This window comes from Arvicanthis niloticus, chromosome X (assembly GCF_011762505.2).
Source record: "Arvicanthis niloticus isolate mArvNil1 chromosome X, mArvNil1.pat.X, whole genome shotgun sequence".
Lineage (NCBI taxonomy): Eukaryota > Metazoa > Chordata > Mammalia > Rodentia > Muridae > Arvicanthis > Arvicanthis niloticus.
This window is the reverse complement of record NC_047679.1, coordinates 19,265,671-19,288,512: the sequence shown is the minus strand read 5'-3', so window position 1 is coordinate 19,288,512 and position 22,842 is coordinate 19,265,671. Positions and strand designations below refer to the sequence as shown.

The 22,842-nt window shown below is 38.9% G+C and overlaps 1 protein-coding gene across 5 annotated transcripts in view; it reads left to right on the top strand.

The window, feature by feature from the left end:
- The window catches only part of Mid1 (midline 1), a 339,419-nt gene extending 316,779 nt beyond the window's left edge, over positions 1–22,640 (top strand). For all 5 annotated transcript variants that reach the window (XM_034484695.2, XM_076918926.1, XM_076918927.1 and 2 more), the window contains exons 8-10: positions 362–523; positions 6,558–6,765; positions 18,650–22,640. In XM_034484695.2, coding sequence (XP_034340586.1) covers positions 362–523; positions 6,558–6,765; positions 18,650–18,998 — 719 coding nt within the window. In that variant the 3' untranslated portion in view covers positions 18,999–22,640. The remainder of the gene's footprint in view (positions 1–361; positions 524–6,557; positions 6,766–18,649) is intronic.
- The last annotated feature ends 202 nt before the right edge of the window (positions 22,641–22,842 follow it).

Below are 22,842 nucleotides of genomic sequence, written 5' to 3'. Positions count from 1 at the left end.
ATCCAGCAGAGGGTAAGATAGAGTGGGATCAATCAGTGATCATTTTTGTTTCTTCCTCATAATCCTTAATAAAACATCGTGTGCATATTCAGAGCATAAGAAGTCAGAAAAAAAGACACCTTTGCTGTACCTGTTTACACAGACCAGAGTTTTCAATATAAGCATTTTCAGTGGCTTGTCCCAGTGGAACACTCAAAGGGATCTTATATAATGCAGACTGAACTCTCCATATAGATAGCACACTAAGCACTATTTTATTGGTTATGCCACATAAAAGGTGAGAAAGCTCTTCATTTTCCAATGTTGAAAGTCCAAATAATCTAAAATTCTGTAAACATTGCCTGTCTTGTTGGCTTTGCAGGTCTGTGTAACTCGGCGGATAGCTGGATGATTGTGCCCAACATCAAGCAGAACCACTACACTGTACATGGCCTACAAAGTGGCACCAAGTATATCTTCATGGTCAAGGCCATCAACCAAGCCGGCAGCCGCAGCAGTGAGCCTGGAAAGTTGAAGACAAACAGTAAGTGCTATGAACTCAGCTAAGCTGTCACCTCACACTTGCTTGCCTCTGGGCTAACATTACTCTTTCTTTCACCTTTTCTGTTTTGGGCCTCACTGACAGCCTCAGAAAAGTAAATGAAGAGCCACTGTGAAATACTAAGGTTCCCAGCAGCTCGGTTCTAAAGTTGATCCTGTCTTCTAGGCTATGTGGCCATTGATTTCTCTGCATATCATTGCTCTTATTTCTTGAGAAAACAATCCTGGAGAAGTTCTTATGAGAAACAGAACAGGTGCTTATAAAGCTTGACACAGAGTAAGCCTCTGGAAATGGTAGAATGGAATTTTTTCCTTAGCAAAAAAAAAAAAAAAAAAAAAAAAAAAAAAAAAAAAAAAAAAGAAACAAAAAAAAAAAAACAAGTTCATAACTCTTTCTTCAGAAATTCTTTATTCTGTTCAAAATGTAAGTCTGGGTCTGTAATTCTCAATCAAGGGCCAAATCTGTCTTTTCTCCTACAATGCTAGCCCATGCAGGATTTAGTAATGCCTAGAGACATCTTTCTGGTTTATCACAACAGGGGAGAATGCTGCTGGCATGAAATGAGCAGGAGTCTGGCATAGCAAAACATCTATGGTATACAGAACAGCTCCCACCACAAAGAATGATGTAGCCTAGGACTGTGCCTTATGGTTCTGTCATTTTCCTTTTGCTGTCGCTGTCTCTGTCTACATGTGTTTTGTTTTATCCTCTCTTCTTTCTTTACATCTTTTGATCTAGAAATATTTTGCTATATAAATATGGTGCCAGTTGTGGGGTTGCTAATCAACAGAAACAAGGAGTTTTCAAAAGGAGCTCCCACTTAACTGTATCCTTGTTTCCCAGGGCATAGTAACACATGTGTTAACTTAAGGATAAGCAGAAGGTAGAAGAATATCACTGGATTAAGCATGAGAGAGCTGAGATTCTATATGGCTATAAGACTCAAATATATATTTTTTTCTTAAACAAAACCATTTTATTTTGTGATGATTTTAGGTTCCCAGAAAAACTATAGCCATTACAGAGAAGTCTGTATACCCTTTACTCAGCTTCCCTTAGTATTAACATCTTAGATAACCTTGACACATTTACCACAACTAAGAAGTTAACATTGGTACAATTCTGCTTGCCTACGCCCTAGGCCTTATTCAGATTCTACAGCATTATCTCTACCATTCAGTTTCTATCGAAGGATCTAGGCTAAGAACCCATATCACATTTAGTGGTTCTCCACCTTTATCTCATTTTTAAACGAAGTTTTTGGTTCTTCATTTTAAAAATAGAAATATGTGGCCACATTTAGAAGCTGTGACACAGATAAATTTGAAACAATTTTGAGAACAGAATTATAATACTATGCCATGCTTTGTTACAGCCATATACCACATGGAAATGACTGCATGCACACTCATCTCAACAGCTTTTTATTTATACTTGAGCATGCATTTGGTCTTTCAAAAATGTTGGAGTTCCTAGTAAATTTTAGATGCTACACAATGGGCTGAGGATATTGTGACAACATTCAACTTCTTCAGATGTTCTTCTCTCAAGGAATTTGTAGACTTTTGGAGAAGACAGAATACTAAGTCATAGTTATCATTACATTTCTGAAGTTTATAATGGAAGTAACCCATGAAAGTTCTGGATATTCAACAGAACATCACCATTCATAGCCATGGTGGCTTTTCAGGGTGCGATAAGCATTAGAGGATGTGAGGAAATAAAGTGTTCCACAACAAGGAAAAAGCATGTGCAAAGGCCCAAGGAAAAGCTCATTATGTCTATGGAACAGAAATGTAATCAACATGATAAAAATAAAAAATTGAGAGGATAACTATACCAGGAAGTTAGAGACAATAACCACAGAGTAAAGCTAGGCACACTGATGCATACCTCTAATCCCAGCACTCAGAATAGTGAAGCAGGACCCAAATTCAGTCCAGCTTAGACTGTTTAGTAGGATAAAACCCAGTAATATACACACATGAGCATGTGAATGAGTACCTGTACACACACACACACACACACACACACACACATACACATGCACACACACACACACGTTTTTAAAAAAATAAAAACTAGCCAACCTTGTTCTACTACCTACAGGAAGATTCTAAATTCAAGCCAACTTACTCTACAGAGTGAGTTCAAGACCAGCTTGAGCAATTTAGTGAGACCCTGTCAGATATAACTCAGGATATAACTAAGTGGTTGAATGATTGGCTAGAATCATTCCAATGTTCCAATCTCCAGCATCACAAAATAAAAACAAACAAAACCAGGTGGTAAGCTCATTATGGGTCATGAGGCAGTTGGGTTTTTTTGGGGGGGGGGATATTGAGGGGAGATAGGTTGAGAGGTTTATATGTTAGAGGCTGGATGAGGATTTGTGATACATAAAGCTTTGTTGCATTGTGATGTAGTACATAGATTAAAATAAGAAAAGCTTTCAGCTAGGGAATATAACCAGAAATTATTATAAGAAGTGTCCAACCAAAAAAACAGTAGCCAGGATAAGGTCATGTTGTCTACAAATGGTCTGATGACTTAAGTTCTTTAGTAACACAATTAATTTCCTTCTTAAGCTAATTTGTCTTCATTGAAGCCAAAGCCTGAAAGTTGGTAAGAATGGACAGTAGTTTGTTTGGGAAAGGCATCTGTGGCCCAGACAGAATTGGTTCAATACAGGGCTTAGTTCCCGGTAAAGCTGGGAAGCCCTTGCTGTGTGGATGAGTGGCTGAGAGGAGGAGTGAAGGCAAGCAGGACACTGCAAGGAGTTTTTCTCCATTACAAACCTCATCTTTCTGAACATTCTGCTATTCATCACTGGCAAGAGGCCACACAGCGCTCAGGCCTATGTAAATGGTTAGCTCCAAGATGATTTTTTTTCCTGATCTGCCCATTGCTGTCAAATTATTTTTATTCATGTTTGTCTCTCACCTTTAAAACATTGGAATATTTTAAGAAATCTTATCCCTAACAGTTGCTGGCATGAATGTCCCTTGAGAATTGTATTTTTATTTTTATAAGACAAGTTAAAGGCTGGAGAGATGGCTCAGCGGTTAAGAGCAGTGACTGCTCTTCCAGAGGTCCTGAGTTCACATGTCAGCAACCACATGGTGGCTCACAACCATCTATAATGGGATTTGATGCCTTCTTCTGGTGTATCTGAAGACAGGGATGGTGGTACATTAAATAAATAAATAAATAAATAAATAAATAAATAAATAAATCTTTATAAAAGACAAGTTAAATTTAAGCTTTAAAATTTAAACTATAGGTATAATCCATTAGGTTTGACAGGCTCTGACAATCCCTGCTACCTTTTCTGGCCTTGAAGTTTTGTTCTTTTAAATCAGGCTTATATTCTTTTATTCTTTTAAATTTTCTTTATGTTTAGTGTGCAGACATCGGTTTTATATTAATGTATAATTTCTATACGTTGGAAGTTTAAGTTTATCATAACATCAAAATGATGCATTTAGAAATTGATTTAAGAATTTATAAGATCTTCAAACATCCATAGAACACTCAAGGTTTCAATAAGATACAAATATAGCAAAATATTCCTTTGAGAATTTCAGATATTATTACTGTATTTACATCATTTTTCCTTTCCCTTTTCTCCTCGCAATTCTTCTACATCCCTCCTATCTCCTCTCAAATTCATAGCCAGTAATTCTTTAATTATGTCTTACACACACACACACACACACACACACATTTATAAATACCACATTCTGAGATCATTTACTGTTAGTCATATGTGTTTAAGGTGACCTCTTCAGATTGGCTAACCTATCAGAAGACTTGTCCCCACAGAAGACTGATTCTTTTTTTCTCAGGAACCATAAATTTGCATGTGGCTCCTCTTCTAAGTGTGAAGCCTTATGAGAATTCTTCAATCCACATTGGTGTGTCAACTAGCTTTTTTTCCTTTGATATCTACAGATATACAAAACAAGGATCAGCAAACTATAGTTCAAGGGCCAAATGTGACTAAATACATTTAAAAATAAAGTTTTATTTTCATACACCAAGGAATGGTCATTTATCAATTTGTGACTACTTCCTCACTGCAATGACAGATTCACAAAAGAAACCACATAGCCTACATAGCTGAAAACATCTATTTCCTTTCTTGTTTACAGAAAAAGTGTGCTGGTCAGTGACCTAAAGGCAAAAAATTTGAAGTTCTGATGTTATGTTTTGAGCCAAGCAGTACCATCCCTATTTGAGTGACCATATAATGCTGATGTCTATAGACCAAACACGTATTGCTTGCAGTCATATTTATTAGGCTTTTTTTCCATAAAATTATCTGGGAACTGCATATGGACAGAAAGCATCTCCCAATTGCAACCTTGCTATAAAGTTGGACAGTGTGGTATATCTACCAAATGATGACATGTTTTCAGCCCTTAAATATCTTGTACCCTATGTGGTGACAAACAATAGGCAGTACTCAGAGCCAATACTGAATTGACAAAGATGTAGCACCTACATCGAATATCCATAAGTAACTGTTGGGAATTTTAGTGGTGAGCATTTCAAAACACAAGTTTATTTTTAAAGAGAACTTTGTTTATTATGTATATTAAATCCAGAAATAGAAAACTTAGGCATTACTTTTGGCATTTAGTCTAGGCTTCACTCCACAGTTACCAGGCAAGATCCAGGTGTGCCTGACTCAATATAAAAGGGGTTGCTTGCCCCTACCTCTTGCTTTTGTGCTCTTCTCTTTTCTTCTTGCTACTGCTCCCCCACTTTCTCCAACCCCCTCTCCCTCTCTCTCCACATGCTCATGGCTCATGACCATCCTCTTCTCCCCTCCCCTCCCCTTCTCTTCTCTTGTCTTCTCCCCCCAATCTCTTTATCTTTCTCTCTCTCTCTCTGCCTTTCTCTGTCTCTATTACCCTCTCAACTCCCCTCCCATGCTCTAAATAAACTCTGTTCTGTACTATACCATCCTGTGGCTGGTACCTCATGGAGAATAGATGCCTCAGCATCCCTGCCCTTGACTTCTCTTACACCCTACCTCACCTCCACCAAACATATTCCTTCCTTCTCTATGTTTATATAAAACACAAAAATTACTGTCATTTTCCCCTGCTTTTGTGAGCTGAACAAATTTTAAATGTTTAGTTACTCTAAGTGCCTAAAGTCATGCTTTTACTTTTCTCAAGCTCAGAATGATGTCTTTAAATGTTTAGAATGTTGTACATTAAGACATGAAATCTTGATTTGTTTGTTCTCTGCCCCAGAGTCTATGTAGCACAGGTGTATTGTAGGCCCAATTAAATATGGCAGTCCTTAAAAATAAGGTGTTCATTTTTTCTCCTCCTTTCCAGGATGTTCTTCAGCAAGAATGTATCTGTGCTGGGATCTCTCAGAGTTTTGGTTGTTCTTTGCCTATTCTTTTGTTGTTATAGAGCCACACTGGACCCCTCTCTTAAGCAGAAACTCAAGCAAGCATAGCCACACTCTAATTAGGCACTACTGCTCCTAGCACTATACACAGAGTTGTTGCTGCTTAAGTATATCTTGAACATCATATACATTGTCAATAAGTAAATGCCTTTGAAAACATTGTTTATAAGCCTTAAATTGCTATTAGAATTTAAGATACTCTTCTGCAGTAGAAGTATAACTCAGGTAGTAAGGCTTGTTTTAGACGCCTCCCCCCCCCACACACACACATTTTATTTGTGTTTCATGTACATAGGTATTTTGCTTGCATGTATCGCTATGTACCATGTGCACGCCTGATGCTTAAAGATGTTACAAGAAATTAGATCCACTAGAACTGAAGTTATAGATAGTTGTGAACTTCCATGTGGGTGATGGGAATCAAACCTGGGTCCTCTGGATGAGTAGTGATTGCTCTTAACCACTAAGCTATCTCTTCAGTCCTTGTTTTAGACTTTAAATCTGACTATAAGGATAAACTATTTGTTGTTTCCAATAAACTGTGTTCTTTCACTTCTTTTTTCTTTTGTGAACTTATTTCTAGGTCAGCCATTTAAGCTGGATCCCAAATCTGCTCATCGAAAACTGAAGGTGTCCCACGACAACCTGACTGTGGAACGTGATGAGTCATCATCCAAAAAGAGTCATACACCTGAACGCTTCACTAGCCAAGGGAGCTATGGAGTGGCCGGAAATGTGTTCATTGATAGTGGCCGTCATTACTGGGAAGTGGTCATAAGTGGAAGCACATGGTAGGCAACTTCTGTATATTTTCCTGCAACTGTAAAAAGGCACATGCTACTGTGTACCTTGTCAAAGATATGAATTCATAACCAGCATCCATTCTGAAGAACCAAACCTACCTCTACAATAATGCTGCATAACACTAAAATCAGTGTGACTTCAATAGCAACCATTTATTAATGCTAGCAAACATATATTTGTTGGTAGCTGATAAGGATTCATTTCAACTGGGTTTACACTTTAAGCTACAGGTTGGATCTATTTCTGTCCTATGTATATGTTCCTAACACTGCAGAAATCTAACGTGGTAGTGCAGGCCTGTAATCTCAAGCTAGAGTTCAAGGTCATCCTCAGGTATACAGTGAGTTCAAGGCCAAAAGAAAATATATGGATAATCTCATTCTCCTTTGGTAGATGAGGTGACTTAGACGTGGGCCCAAAGTCATAAAACTTATAGTTGGTAGTTACACATTTTGTGGTCAGGGCTCTAACTTTTAACTAGGAACCCACAAATGAAGGACAAGAAAGTTAATGTCTTGATTTTATAGGCCTGGACATTTTTGTCCCAAGTAATCACCCGAGGCTATTATAATAGGACTTCAGCCACAGACAATGCATATGTAAATGGGTATGGGTGAGTGCTCATAGAATTTCATTTGTGAAAACAGGCAAGGGACAAGAGTTGACCCCTGGATTGTAGTTTGTTGATCTGTGCTTTTAACTCCCATAGTATGTCATTACTAACTAAAGGGTGATAGAATTTTCAAATGTTATAATTATTCTTTAGAGCACAAAGTAGTATACATTGAGATATGACTGGCATGAAAGTGAGAAGAGAAGTTGTGAAGAAGGAGGAAGATGAGAGTGGTGACAGTGGCTAAAATTTTACTAAAAAGAAATTTTAATGCAAATTTATGCAAATAATGCAATGTGTACAAAGTGCACATAGCTGGATACCAATCTACCCAAATCTCAGAAGTAAGCTTGCATTGAGTGGCTCTCCCTACTCTCTTAATAATAGTATCTACATTAGCCTAGCAAATAATTTTTTATCCTTTATTGGCCTCCTAATTCTCCTTGCCTAGACAATTTCCATGTTCTAACATTCTGTCAAGAGTGCAGAAAACAAAACCTACTTCTTCCAAGGCTGTAGAATTCATTGACACTTGAAATGTGACTATGCACCTTTATGTGTATACATATAGAAGCCACCTGCTTTCTAAATTTCTCTCCACCTTATTATTTTGAGACGCAGTCTCTCATTGAATGTGGACTTTAAGCATTCAGTTAGATTGGCTGGCCACCAGGGATCCCTTTCTCTCTATTTCCCCAGTGCTGGGATTATAGGCACATACCACCACAATTAACTATTTTCTCCTTTGCTCTTTTCAAAATTTTAATTAAAATACAATTGCTTCATTCTTTCTTCAATATCCTCCTTTCTACATCTTCCATGTCTGCCACCTTTCTCCCATATTCATGAGACCTCTTCTTTTTTGACTAATTTTAACCATTGTGGTTACGTATACATATAAGTAAATGTATGTATATAAATATAACCTGCTGAGTCTGGTCAGTGTTGCTACCTGTATGTTTCTAGGGCTGACCATTTGGCATTAGATGACCAATCAGGTGGCTCATCCATGGAGAAGATTTGTTTTCCCTCTTCCAGAAGTTAATTTTACTTATAGTATTTTATTTATGTGTGGGGCCCCATGAGATTTCCCCCACATGTGCTGTGATGTTTAGTCTTATTGAAACTGTGCAGTCTTGTTGAAAATTTGAGTATAGCTTCACTGTCCTACCTAGCTTTTTACATCGAATCTGGATGATCAAGCTTTAGGTCTCTGAACCAAATGAACCATTTCCCCAGACTGGCATTTGAAACTTTTAGCTGTGTTAGGGCAAGATAAAAGCACAAAAGGAAATAGAATTCATGTGCAGAAAAGAAAACATTTCTAGATAATTGGTGTGCTGTATTAATCTGATATTTTGAAATCTGGTGTCTAAATGATTATAATCTCATTAATAATTATTTGTAATAAATGATACATGATCGTTATGATCTCATTGCCATTAATGAATAGTGTGGAAAATTCTCCCAGACCACTTGAGTTACATAAACACAGATCAGCATTACCTTTAAAACACCCTCCAGATGTCCAAACTAACTCATGTGGAAAAAAAGAAAATCTATAATTAATTGCCATACATTGAGTCTTTGCATGCAAACCGGATTGTATCCATTAATATATATATATATATATATATATATATATATATATATATATATATTATGTAAACAGTAGTTTCACATTTCATAGAAGGTAACAGCAAAATCGGGTAGGTCCCTTACAATTAAATACCTGTGATACCTTGACTTACAACAGTTAGTATCACATGTATTTTTTATGAAATATGTGCTTGACTTTTAATTAACATGTTACATCATGATCCATGTATTAGAGCATGCTAGCATTACTCTGAGAAACACAATTTGTGTACTTTTTAATTTCTCCATGTCACACTGTATAACTTAATGTAAAATTACATGCTACCTTCACCTTTCAAGCTCAATGAACATATGTATACAGTTTCACAGATTAATGATAAATTAATGGTATTTTCTTTGCTTAATGGACCACACACTTGGTTATTTTCTTGCTCTCAAATGATGTTAACACATAATTGGTGTTAATGAAACAGTGTTAACTAAGGCAGTAATAGTGGATGTGTACCAATATTCGTACAGTAAGAGTCAGGAGAACAGCATTAGATTTTGAATTTTTCTAATTTTAAATTTCTGTTTTTCTGAATGAAGTCATCCCTCACTGCTACAGCTATTTTAAAGGGTTCAATAGAGGTTCAAGTGAGAAATAAACATTAGAGGGTTTTTTTTTTTTTTTTTTTTTTTTTTACTTAAAACTTGTATGCAGCATCAAGAAGGGAACAATAGAGTCATTGTTATTTGGGGATGCAACTTGATATTCCGTGTTATCTATAAAATGAAAATAGTGTCTGCTAAGCTGTTGAATACATCTTCACAGGTTGCAAAATGCATTTCATGGGCCTAGGAAGATGGTTTAGTTGGCAAAGTACCTGACATGCATGCATCAGGACCATGAGTTAGGATCCTCAGCATCCATGTAAAGCCACACATCGGTTGCACATGCCTGTAACCCTAGTATGGAGATGAGAGAACACAGACAAGAGTATTCCCCAGAGACCACTGGCCAAAAAGTCTAAATCAGAATCTGGATTTAGTGAAAGATCCTGTCTCAAATAAGGTAGAGAGCAATAGACGACAACACCTGATATCAAATTCTGGTTTCCACGTGGGCATGAGTTCTCTCTCTCTCTCTCTCTCTCTCTCTCTCTCTCTCTCTCTCTCTGTATGTATATATGTATGTCTCTCTCTCTCTTTCTCTTTCTCTCTCTCACACACACATACACACACACATTCGGGGGGCAGTGCAGGGCAAATATTCAAAAATCTATTGATTAGCTCTTAACAAATAAACAAGTCAGTCAAAGGACCCACAAAGAAAAAGGAAGTGAGAAGCTTATGTGATCCCTGACAGGGCTGGGAATACAGGCCAAGAGTTTATCACTCCAGTATATGATGTCATGATGACCTGCTGCCCACGGCCAAATCAGATGCTTCCTGGAGTCCTCTAAAGGAGACTTCATGAAACCTCATATCCACTCTGCCATTGGGAAACAATGTCCCTGATCTTCTTTTCAACTTCAGGAACTTGTGCAAAGATATTGCAATTGCACATCCTCATCCAAGTTGTACATACAAATGAAAAGGGGGGCTTCTGGGTAGTGCAACCCAGAACTCTGTAAGCAGGAGATTTGCAAGAGGAGAGAGAAGATGTGTTGATTAATAGAGAGACTGTCACACTGATTTAGTGGCTTATCTACTAAATCTACTTGAGTTGTGAGATTTTTAAGAGTTTTTTTTCTTTTTACTCTTCATTCTTTCTTATTTTTTAAACATTTTATTGATTCCTTGTTTCATATCATGTACTTCAGTCCTGCTTATCTCCCTGTCTCCTCATATCCTCCCTTCATCTTTGCAACCTCTTTCCCGAAATAAAAAAATACACAAACAAACAAAACAAAAACCTACAAAACACCTCATCTTGGACACTAATGTCACAGTGTTTCCCACAGTATATTTCTCTGTCTATGCATCTTCATTCGTAAATGTTCATTACAATGAGTCATTGGTCTGGTTTGAGATCTCTAGTTTTGTGACACCATTTATATTGGATTCTGACTGAGACTTTCAGTCATCCTGTAGTTGTCCTGTGTCATGTAGATCCTGTAGCTTCGGATCAGCAGGACTGGCCATTTCATACATCCCAAACATTTACAGATGATATAGATTTTAGGGTGGCCAACTCAGAGCTCTGGATCTGGGCCTGAGCTGAGCTGGTCAGCACTCTGGCCCTCCCTTATCTTCACCACCAGGAAGCACTGCTTCAGCTAGGACACCCAATGCTGACATCAGCAGGAGGCGGAGTCAACTCTTCTGCTGCCAGCTCACCTTCTATAAGGACCAGCTAAATTGTGTTGCCCAGGCGAGGTGCAGGGTCTGATTTCCCAGAGTGCTACAGCCAGTGATGGGGGATGGGGACATGAATAGCTCTCCCAACAATCAAAAGTAGAGAGAGGGCAGGGAGAGGGCATCATCCCTACACCCACCCCATCTAATGACAGATGAGTGGCAAGTTTTTGTTTTGTTTTGTTTGTTTGTGTATTTTTTATTTCGGGAAGGAGGTTGCAAAGATGAAGGGAGGATAGATCCAATATATGTGATTTTTTTTCTTTGAAAAAATGTTATTGGTATAACTAAGACCAGTGAGGTTTTTCTCTCTGCTCAGGGTAAGATACCATATGTTAATATCCAACTACACTGTTTTCTGCCCAAACATATTAAGAGTTGAACTCAGGGTTAGTCACTCTTAATTAATAGTAATGTGTTTGGTTTATAATAACTGTGAAATGTTTTAAGTATTAAAGCACATGTCTCAGTAATTTTTTAAAAAATTAAGAAACTGAATATTGTAGGAAAATTCTTCAGAATTTTTATTTTTGACTAGTAAGAGAATATTTAGAATAACTGAGTAACTGTTCAATGAATTTTAAAATGTTTTATTAATTTCTTTAGAACTTTATGCAATGTATTTTTCACTCAGACATCTTTTCTTAGCTCCTTCCCTTACCACCTCATCAATCCTCCCATTCCTTCCCACCTGACTTTCAGATTACTTCTTTTTTTCTTTCAAAGTTGAATTTATAAGTTTTACTTTTAGACTTTTTCTTTGTTTTCTTGTTTTTTTGATTTGTGTGTTGTGTGTATGTCTGCTTATTTCTTTCTGTTCATGTGTCTATCCTTTTGTCTATGTCTGTCACCTGTCAGTCTGTCTGCCCATCTGTCTGTTCTGTCTGTATGTCCCTATCTGTCCATCTGCCTGTCTGTCTCTGTCCGTCTGTCCATCTGTCCAGCAGTCTATCAGTCTGTCAATCTGTCCATCTGTCTGTACTTATGTCTCTGTTCATCTGTCTGTCTGTCTTTGTATGTCCATCTGTCAGTCTGTTCTTCTGTCTTTGTCTTGTCTGTCTGTCTGTCCATCCATCTGTTTGTCCATCCATCTATCCTCTGTCTCTGTCTGTCCATCTGTCCATCCATCTTCTGTCTCTGTCCATCCATCTGTCTACCTGTCTGTCCTTCTGTCTGTCTTTCTGTCTCTTGATCTGACAGTCTTTTCTGTCTTTGTTCATCTGTATGGCCATCTGTCTGTCTGTCTCTGTTCATCTGTCTTCCTGTCCATCTGTCTGTCTCTGTCTCCATGTCTGTCAGTCCTTTTGTTTGTCCATCTGTCTGCCTGTCTGTTTATCTGTCTCTATCCATCAGTCTATCCATCAGCCTGTCTGTCTGTCTCTGTTCATGTCTGTCTGTCTGTCATCTGTCTCTGTTCATCGGTCTGTTAACCTGTCCATCTGTCCATCTATTTGTCCATCTGTCTGTCCTGTCTTTCTGTCTCTTTTCATCTGCCTGCCCATCTGTCCATCTGTCTATCTGTCCATCTGTCTCTATTCAGCTGTTTGTCTGTCTACCTGTCCATCTGTCCACCTGTCCTGTCCATTTGTCTGTTCATCTGTCTGTCCGTCTGCCTGTGTCTGTCTGTCCACTTGTCCATCAGTCCATCTATCTGTCCATCTGTCTGTTCTCTTTCTGTCTGTCTCTGTTCATCTGCCTGTCCATCTGTCTGTCTACCTGTCCATCTGTCTGTTCATTTGTCTGTCCATTTGCCTGTGTCTGTCTGTCCACCTCTCCATCAGTCCATCTATCTGTTCATCTGTCTCTGTTCATTTGTCTGTCTATCTATCCATGTCTGCCCATCTGTTTCTATCCATGTCTCTGTTCATCTGTGTGTGTCTGTCTACCTGTCCACCAGTCCATCTATCTGTCCATCTGTCTGTCCTGTCTTTGTCTGTCTCTGTTCATCTGCCTGTCCATCTATCTGTATATCAGTCTCTGTTCATGTCTGTGTGTCTATGTGTCCATCTGTCTGTCCATCTGCCTGTGTCAGTCCACCTGTCCATCAGTCCATCTAGCTGTCCATTTGTCTGTCCTATCTGTTTCTGTTCATCTGCCTGCCTATCTGTCCATCTGTCTATCTGTCCATCTGTCTCTATTTAGCTGTCTGTCTGTCTACCTGTCCATCTGTTCATTTGTATGTCCATCTGTCTTTCTGTCCATGTCTCTGTTCATGTCTGTCCATCTGTGTCTGTCTATCCATCTGTCCATCAGTCCATCTATCTTTACATCAGTCTGTCCTGTCTTTCTGTCTGCCTCTCTCTATCTACCTGCCCATCTGTCCATCTGTCTATCCATTTATCCTGTCCATCTGTCTGTCCATCTGCCTGTGTCTATCTGTCCACCTGTCCATCAGTCCATCTATCCATCTGTCTGTTCATCTGTCTGTCCTGTCTTTCTGTCTGTCTCTTCATCTGCCTGTCCATCTGTCCAACTGTCCATCTGTCTCTATTTATCTGTCTACCTGTCCATCTGTCCATCCATCTGTCCATCTGTCCCATCCATCCATCTGTCCATCTGCCTGTGTCTGTCCACCTGTCTATCAGTCCATCTGTCCATCTGTCTGTCCTTTCTGTCTGTATCTGTTCATCTGCCTGTCCATCTTTCTATCTGGATATCTGTCTCTGTTCATCTGTCTGTCTGTCTACCTGTCATCTGTCTGTTCATCTGTCCTGTCCATCTGTCTGTGTCTGTCTGTCTACCTGCCCATCAATCCATCTATCTGCCCATCTGTCTGTCCTGTCTGTCTGTCTTTCTTCATATGCCTGTCCATCTGTCTATTTATACATCTGTCTTTGTTCACCTGTCTGTCTACCTGCCCATCTGTCTGTCCATCTCTTTCTATCCATGTCTTTGTTCATCTTTTTGTCCATCTGTGTGTCTCTGTCCACTGTCATCAGTCCATCTGTCCATCTGTTTGTCCTGTCTTTCTCTCTGTCTCTGTTCATCTGCCTGTCCATCTGTCTATCTGTACATCTGTCTCTGTTCATCTGTCTGTCTACCTGTCCATCTGTCTGTCCATCTTTCTGTCCACATCTATGTTCATCTATCTGTCCATCTGTGTGTCTCTGTCCATATGTCCATCAGTCCATCTATCTGTCCATCTGTCTGTCCTGTCTTTCTGTCTGTCTCTGTTTGTCTGCCTGTCCATCTGTCTGTCCATCTGTCCTGTCCATCTGTCTGTCCATCTGCCTGTGTCTGTCTGTCCACCTGTCCATCAGTCCATCTATCTGTCTGTCTGTCCTGTCTGTCTCTGTCCATCTGTCTGTCCATCTGCCTGTGTCTGTCTGTCCACCTGTCCATCAATCCATCTATCTGTCTGTCTGTCCTGTCTGTCTCTGTTCATCTGCCTGTCCTTCTTTCTATCTGTACATCTGTCTCTGTTCATCTGTCTGTCTATCTACCTATCCATCTGTCTGTCCATCTGTCCTGTCCATCTATCTGTTCATCTATCTGTCCATCTGCCTGTGTCTGTCTGTCCACCTGTCCATCAGTCCATCTATCTGTCCATCTGTCTGTCCTGTCTTTCTGTCTGTCTCTGTTCATCTGCCTGTCCTTCTTTCTATCTGTACATCTGTCTCTGTTCATCTGTCTGTCTGTCTACCTGTCCAACTGTCTGTCCATCTGTCCTGTCCATCTGTCTGTTTATCTGTCTGTCCATCTGCCTATGTCTGTCTGTCCACATGTCCATCAATCCATCTATCTGTCCTTTCTGTCTGTCTCTTCATCTGCCTGTCCATTTGTCCAACTGTCCATCTGTCTCTATTCATCTGTCTGTCTAGTCTGTCTACCTGTCCATCTGTGCATCTATCTGTTCATCTGTCCTGTCCATCTGTCTCTGTTCATCTGTCTGTCCGTCTGTATGTGTCTGTCTGTTCATCTGTCTATATGTCCATCTGTCTGTCCATCTCTCTGTTTGTCTACCTATTCATCTGTCCATCTGTCTATCCATCAGTCCATCTATGTCTGTCTGTCCTGTCTTTCTGTCTGTCTCTGTTCATCTGCCTGTCCATCATCTCATCTATCTGTCTATCGGTCTCTGTTTATCTCTTTACCTGTCTATCTGTTCTTCTGTCCATATCTCTATTCATCTATCTACCTGTCCATCTGTCTGTCCATCTGTCTCTGGTAATCTGTCTGTCCATCTGTCTCTGTGTCCACCTGTCCATCAGTCCATCTGTCCATTTGTCTGTCCTGTCTTTCTGTCTGTCCATCTGCCTGTCCATCTATCTGTACATCTGTCTCTGTTCATGTCTGTCCACCTGTCTATCAGTCCATCTGTCTGTCCTGTCCTGTCTCTTTTCATCTGCCTGTCCATCTGTCCATTTGTCCATCTGTCTATCTGTCCATCTGTCTCTGTTCATCTGTCTACCTGTCTATCTGCCCATCTCTCTGTCCATCTGTCCTTCTGTCCATGTCTCTGTCCATCTGTCTACATGTCTGTGTCTGTCTGTCCACCTGTCCATCAGTCCATCTATCTGTCCATCTATCTGTCCTGTCTGTCTCTTTTCATCTGCCTGTCCGTCTATCCATCTGTCCACCTGTCCATCTGTTCATCTGTTCATCTGTCTACCTGTCCATCTGCCTGTCTGTCTGTCCATCTGTCCTTCTGTCCATCTGTCTCCCTTCATCTGTCTTTCTATCTGTCTGTGTCTGTCTGTCCACCTGTCCATCAGTCCATCTATCTGTCCATCTATCTTTCCTGTCTTTCTGTCTCTGTTCATCTGCCTGTCCATCTGTCTGTCATCTATCTGTTCATCTGTATTTATCTGTCTGTTATCTGTCTACCTGTCCATCAGTCCATCTATCTGTCAATCTGTCCTGTCTCTGTCTCCCTGTCTGTCAGTCCTTCTGTTTGTCCATCTGTCATCTATCTGTCCATCTGTCCTTCTGTCTGTTCATCTGTCTGTGTCTGTTCATCTGTCTGTCTCTTTCTCTCCATTTGTCCTTTGGTTCATCTGTTTGTGTTTCTGTCTGCCTCTGTTCATATCTTCCTGTCCAACTCTCTCTGTCTTCCTGTCCATCAGTCCTTCTGTTTGTCCATCTGTCCTGTCTGTCTGTCTGTCTCTGTCTATCTGTCCATCAATCTATCCATCGGTCTGTCTGTCACTGTCTGTCTCTGTTCATCTGTCTGTCATCTGTCTGTCCTCTCTTTGTCTCTGTTCATCTGTCTGTCCATCTGTCTGTTCATCCATTTGTCTGTCTGTCTCTGTCTATGTCTGTTCACCTGTCTTTCCATTTGTCTGTCCATGTGTCTGTTTGTCTGTAGGCCTGTCTATCTGTCTGTCTCTGTCTGTATATTCATCTGTCTCTGTCTTTCTGTATGTCTGTCAGTGTTCATCCCTCTGTCCATTCATCTGTCTGTCTGTAGAAGCCAGAAGAGGGTATTAGATCCCCTAAAGCTAGTGGTTCTATGTGGTTGTGAGCCACCTACTATAGGTACTGGGAACCAGAATGAGGTCCTCTGAAAAAAAGCATGCACTCTTAATAAACCATTTCTCCAGCCTTGTCTGGCATCATTGAGAAGGGAGTCCCTTGGTCCTTTGGAGGCTTGATGACCCAGGATAAGTGAACATTAGGCCACTGAGGCAGGAGTGCATGAGTGAGTAGGTGAGGGAGCACCCTCTTAGAGGCAGGGGAGGGAGGAGGGGATGGGGGCTTATGGAAGGAAATTGGGAAGGGGGATAACATTTGAAATGTAAATAAATAGCATAACCAATCAAAAAATTCAGAAATAAAGAAAACACACCACCAAAGTAAAAAAAAACTTTAAAGTGCAGTAGAAAGTATAATCAGAAAGAGTAATGAATTGCACAATTTCTGGTGAGAGGGAGAGAGTATCAAGTGTCAATTAAACTTGTAACCCTTTCAGTAATCTTTTGTTTCAATTTTGATTTTCATACTTACTGTTAGTGTGAAATTTGGTAGTAAAATAATAGTTACTGAGCATTATATACCAGCCATTGTGATTGTGATTTAAAACACAATTTTCTTTTACTCTTTAACTTGGGGATTGAATGATGACTAAGGACTTAACCTTATGTGGAAATCATTCTCCCTGCTTGCCTTTACCAAAGCACATTCAAAGCCATGGACAAATGGAAGATATGATAGCAATTGCAAAATGTAAAGTCTGTTGAAAGAATAAGCCTATATAGAGTCATGATTTCCAGTATGGCAGCCCAACTCCACATACAAAACTATTTAAATAAACTTAATTAAAATTCAAATTCATTACAAGTGGGGCCGGTGGCTTAAGTCTTACCACTCAGAAAGCTGAAAAGAGAAGGGTTGTAAGAGTTTGAGGCCTGTCTGGTACACAATGTGAAACTGTGTTTAAAACAAACAGATGATAGATACATGGGTAGATAAATGGATGGATAGATAGATAGATAGATATAGACAGACAGATAGAGGTGCTTCCATACTTATGCTGAGTCTACACACTGGCAATCCTAAGGATAACTAAAAATATTTTAATTAAAATATAAATGTATTTCTGACATCTATCCTCCTGAACATCATAGCTCAGCCTGTCCTGCCATGATTATTCTCAGATTACTTACATGAGCCTTAAGTCAGGATAACTCCTTTATCACAAAGCCCTACTTGTAATAAAGTTGATTACATTATATCTTTTATTGTCTTCAGTACATTGTAGTGTATAGTATCAGGTGTTTCCTCTTATGATGTCCAGTGTCATACAAAGTACAGCATTGTGTATCACAAGCTCAGGGGATGATCAAAACTCAGAGGATGATTTTGCTGATAGCACGTTGCTTTAATAAGGTTTCTTTATGAAATCTTAAGTCCAGACATTCTAAATTATGGATTGTCTGTAAATTTAAAGTTGATTTCACAGGCTCACCAGTCACAGTTCCAAGGTCCAGTAGCCATATGGGCTTTTTGACAACCCTACTGAATAAAACAAAACACTTCAATTATTACAGAAGGATCTGGGCTGATCAGTCCTGGTCCAGAAAATTTTACTGCACAGGCATTCACAAAAGAGAAACAGAGCAGTAAAATGGGAAGTCAAGATTCTCTGGTAACATTTAAACTGAAAACTGGAAGGTAGGCCAACACACTGGTCACCTTCCACTTCTATGTGTTTGGGAAGGACAAAGATACATATTTAGATTTAAATACTCACTTAAAGGGAGTGTGATCATGAATAAAATATTATCACATTAAAAAACCCTGTAGACCACAGAGCAAATTTTACTTAGATACAATATGATTTATTGCTTTTATCACTGCTGATTTTTTTGTCTCTGCAGGTATGCCATTGGCCTTGCTTACAAATCAGCTCCCAAACATGAATGGATTGGGAAGAATTCTGCTTCCTGGGCACTCTGCCGCTGCAACAATAACTGGGTGGTGAGACATAACAGCAAGGAAATCCCCATTGAGCCAGCTCCCCATCTTCGGCGTGTAGGCATCCTACTGGACTATGATAATGGCTCAATTGCTTTTTATGATGCTTTGAACTCCATCCACCTCTACACCTTTGATGTGGCGCTTGCGCAGCCTGTGTGCCCCACCTTTACTGTGTGGAACAAGTGTTTGACGATTATAACTGGTCTTCCCATCCCAGACCATTTGGACTGTACAGAACAGCTACCTTGAGTATCCAGCCCCAGAGCAGCCCAAGGAATTACAAAGGTTGAGGCCACTGTTTAGGGGATTGAGAAATTAAGGCTTCAATAGTGTGATGAAATATCCCCCAACTTATCCAGAAATCAGCTCAGATAGTGCTCCACATGGGAGATTTCCTTCCTTTTACTGTGTTTTGTATTAAGTACAGGCTTTAATAATTTTTTTTATTTTTTTTTGTATTTAGAGGAAAGTCTATAGATTATTTATAAAAGATGCATAATCTGGATTACAGCTGTTAGGAATCACTTGGTTTTGTTCATTAAGAGGCCCATAAATTTACCAGCCCTTTACCAGTTTCATTTCATCAGTCTATGAGCTTGCAAATATCCTTTTGTAGATTTGTGTGTTTTTCACTTTCTTCCTTTCTATTCCATACTGAGTCCATGCTAGGTACAATCACTTAGAATAACCAAATATACAGCTAAAGGAAAAGTCATTTTGAACCTAGTAAGGAAGTACACAGGGGTCCTTACTTTGATTTAATTTGAGATATTTTAACTGTGATGTCAGAAACTTGTATTGAATCAAATGGAATGTAGAACAAGGGAGAAGGAAAGAATTACATTTGGACCTCAAGCTTACCCATGACTGATGGGCTGATTTAGGGATTCTTAAACTTTGGTTATATATTCACCAACTTCTCCAGGGCTAAAGCTTGTGGGCTAATATCTTGAATGAGATTACAATTAAATGTTGTCATTTGACTTCTACAAATGATTTAAGACTTTATGCTGAGTTGGGTTTTATCAAAAGTAGAATTCTGTTTTAGAGTATAAAACTGTTTAACCTTACCTCTTACCAGTCATTTTTGGGCCTATGAAATTTTTTTCACTACATTTAATAGGTGCCCTATTTTTCCCTTCCACAAATCAAATTTTCTTTTTTTTTTGGAGCTACAGATACTAACATGGCCTGTTACAAATAGCAATCCCACTTTCAATTGATCTTGTTTTCTGGGACATCAGCACATTCTCTTGAACACTGTCAAAATATTAGTCACCAAAAACCAGTATTTATGAGTAATGATAAAACATATTATACAACGTACTAGTCACTAGTGTACATGCCTTTAAAGTTACAGTCTTTTAGTAAGCACATTTTGAAGCTGTAGACATCCCTGTATATCCTAGTATAGTTTATCATAGAGTTGTAAGAAAAAAATTTTAATTTACTGTTTCTATAGAGGAATCTGCCAATAGAACTTACTAATAAAATTGCAGATAGAATTCTTTTCATATTGACCTGATATACAGTAGTGGTCTCTGAATTAAGATTTTTCTCAGGTGATCTTGGCATGGGACATTGGCATGGGTTCACCTTGACCAAGGACATTGACCTGTATAATTGGTTTCAATTGCTAAAATATTTATCTGGGCCACCACATTAGCCAGCCATTGACTGAATACATTGATGGATTGAGGCATTGGTTTTGGTGATTTTATTTTTAATCAAATCAACTATTTCCCAGAAATAACTCAATACACTCTCCATTTCAGCATCACATAGCCACAATTGATGTGCATGCCAATCTGGACTTAATGGAAGACAAAGCCAGTTTCCTGTGTCTTTCTGTCCCTTCTCTGGCAGATGGTGTCCTTTTTCTTAATGGATAGATTTTATATATTGACTATATTATTTATACCCAGATGAATATTTTGATAGCAACTTAAGACAATTTCACATCTTAAAAATGGACACCTCAGTGGAAGAACTTTCATTTTTCTCTAACAATTTATTAGGATTTTTTGACAGTATAAAAATGTGTATTTGCCTTCCCTTAATAAACCGAATAGGTTATCTCAGTCATTTTTATGTACATTTTGGGTAACTGGATAATAGATATTTTAATGCACTTTGTACACTTACAGGTTCTAAACAAAAGGATCTAAAACTCAAATTCTGAGTTTTTAGAAACTCATGGTCTCCAGGTAACAATAAATGCTACAGTTTGCCTTATGATGTTAACATAAAGCATTTATGAGCAGGACAATATTTCCATGAATATGTTTTTCGGTATAAAGATGTTACTACTCAGATTTTCACCGCTAGCTTTTGAGGGTGTGTTTTGGCTATTTTTGTAAGGACAAAACAGATTATGTTATAATTTTGTTGTGCAAGTCTTACTCTTGGCTAACTTAAAAGCATTGTGGATGTAGCAGTTACTATTTCCAGGTTGTCATATTTACAGGAAAATGTGTATATGGTGAAAGACCACAGTGTTTAATTGCTGTAATGATGTAGAAAAAATTTCCATGTGGAGTTTTTTTAAGTCTAAAAATACATGATGTAAACATTTGCTGCAGAATAACTCTGCATTTTCTTTAAATGGACTGGGGCCACTCACAGGAAGCATTTATATAGAGGGGCAAAGAAATGGCAGTGCCAATTAAATTAGTACAACAAAATTGACAAGATGCCAAAGAAGGCTGTAAAGGCTTGGCACCATGTGTATGTGAATGACTCAGTTGCCAAGTGCCCCGAGCACAGAAAGGGCTTAAGCTTGGTATCATGTTCTTTTTTTCCCCATTATTATGAAACTTAGTAATTTTTGAACATGGGGCCATCATTTTTACTTTTGCACTGGGCCTTGCATAATATGTAGCCAGTCCTTGGAACAGGACTTCAAAACATGGTACTGCTCTTCCTAGTGGATAAGGAGAAACATGTTGCTTGTTAAAACTTGCTTTAGATTCATACTCAAGTATGAGTCTAAATAGTGGATAAGGTGAGAGTGGATGTAGGGTGAAAATTTTTCTCTCCAGCTTTAAAAGAAAGTGACTTCAGAAAGTGACTGTATAGATGATGGTTTCTGTGGGGAGAAAAGCAACCTGAGCATGGACAGACTTTTATTATGGTACTGATATATGGACCTTGAACTTCCTGAGGAATGAGCCAGTGCACTCCACTCAAGATGGATTTGAATCTCAGCTCCAGGGGTACATACAAATGGCTGCAGAGAGATATGTGACTACCTGTTCAATGCATCTGGTGCTGGGAAGCTGATATCTGGTCTTTCTTGATAAAACGTAAATGGCCTGAAGAAACAATGACACTAGCAAGAAAAGTGTTTTGAAAATAGTGCTTCTCATCAAGTTCTTGATTTTTCTACCCAAGAAGACATTTGGCCTTATCCGGAGTCAATTTTGGTAGTGACAAGTTGGAGACATGTTGCTCCTGGCATCTTGTGAGTGCAAGTCAGAAATGGCATTAAACATTCTACAGTGCACAGTGAAGTTTCTCACCAGAAAATGATATATGGTTCAAGATGTCATCTGTGTCCTAGTTTAACTACTCTTGAATGCTTTTGATCAGGGACAAACAAAAAGGCACAAAAGTCAACAGGAGTGGCACCGTCATCCTTAAAACTATTTACAAAATACAGAAAACCTGATTTCTAAAGCAATCCAAGATGGTGGGAATGCACAATATTGAAATAAGTGTTGTGATTTGATGATCTTGTTGTGGAAAGGAGGTTTTTTTTCTATGTCTCCTTGGAACAGCATAATTTCAATCCCTGGTACTTGAGTCAACTGCCAAGCCCCTCAGTCCAGAATCTATTCTCGATTTCTGTTGCTTCCTAGTTCAAAATAAAATTCTTTTGTGGCACCAAAACATGTCTTTGCCTGGTTTTGTTGCCTTTCTCCATTTTACCTTTTTACATTTATGACCTGTGCAAACACTTATTTGACTTTTACTTGTCGCTCCCACTATTTTATGTTATGCAATTCATTTTTTTCAACACCTGAAACTGTCTTATCCAGTATCCACCCTTCCATATTCAAAACCTAAGTTACTTTACAGGACTGAAAATACC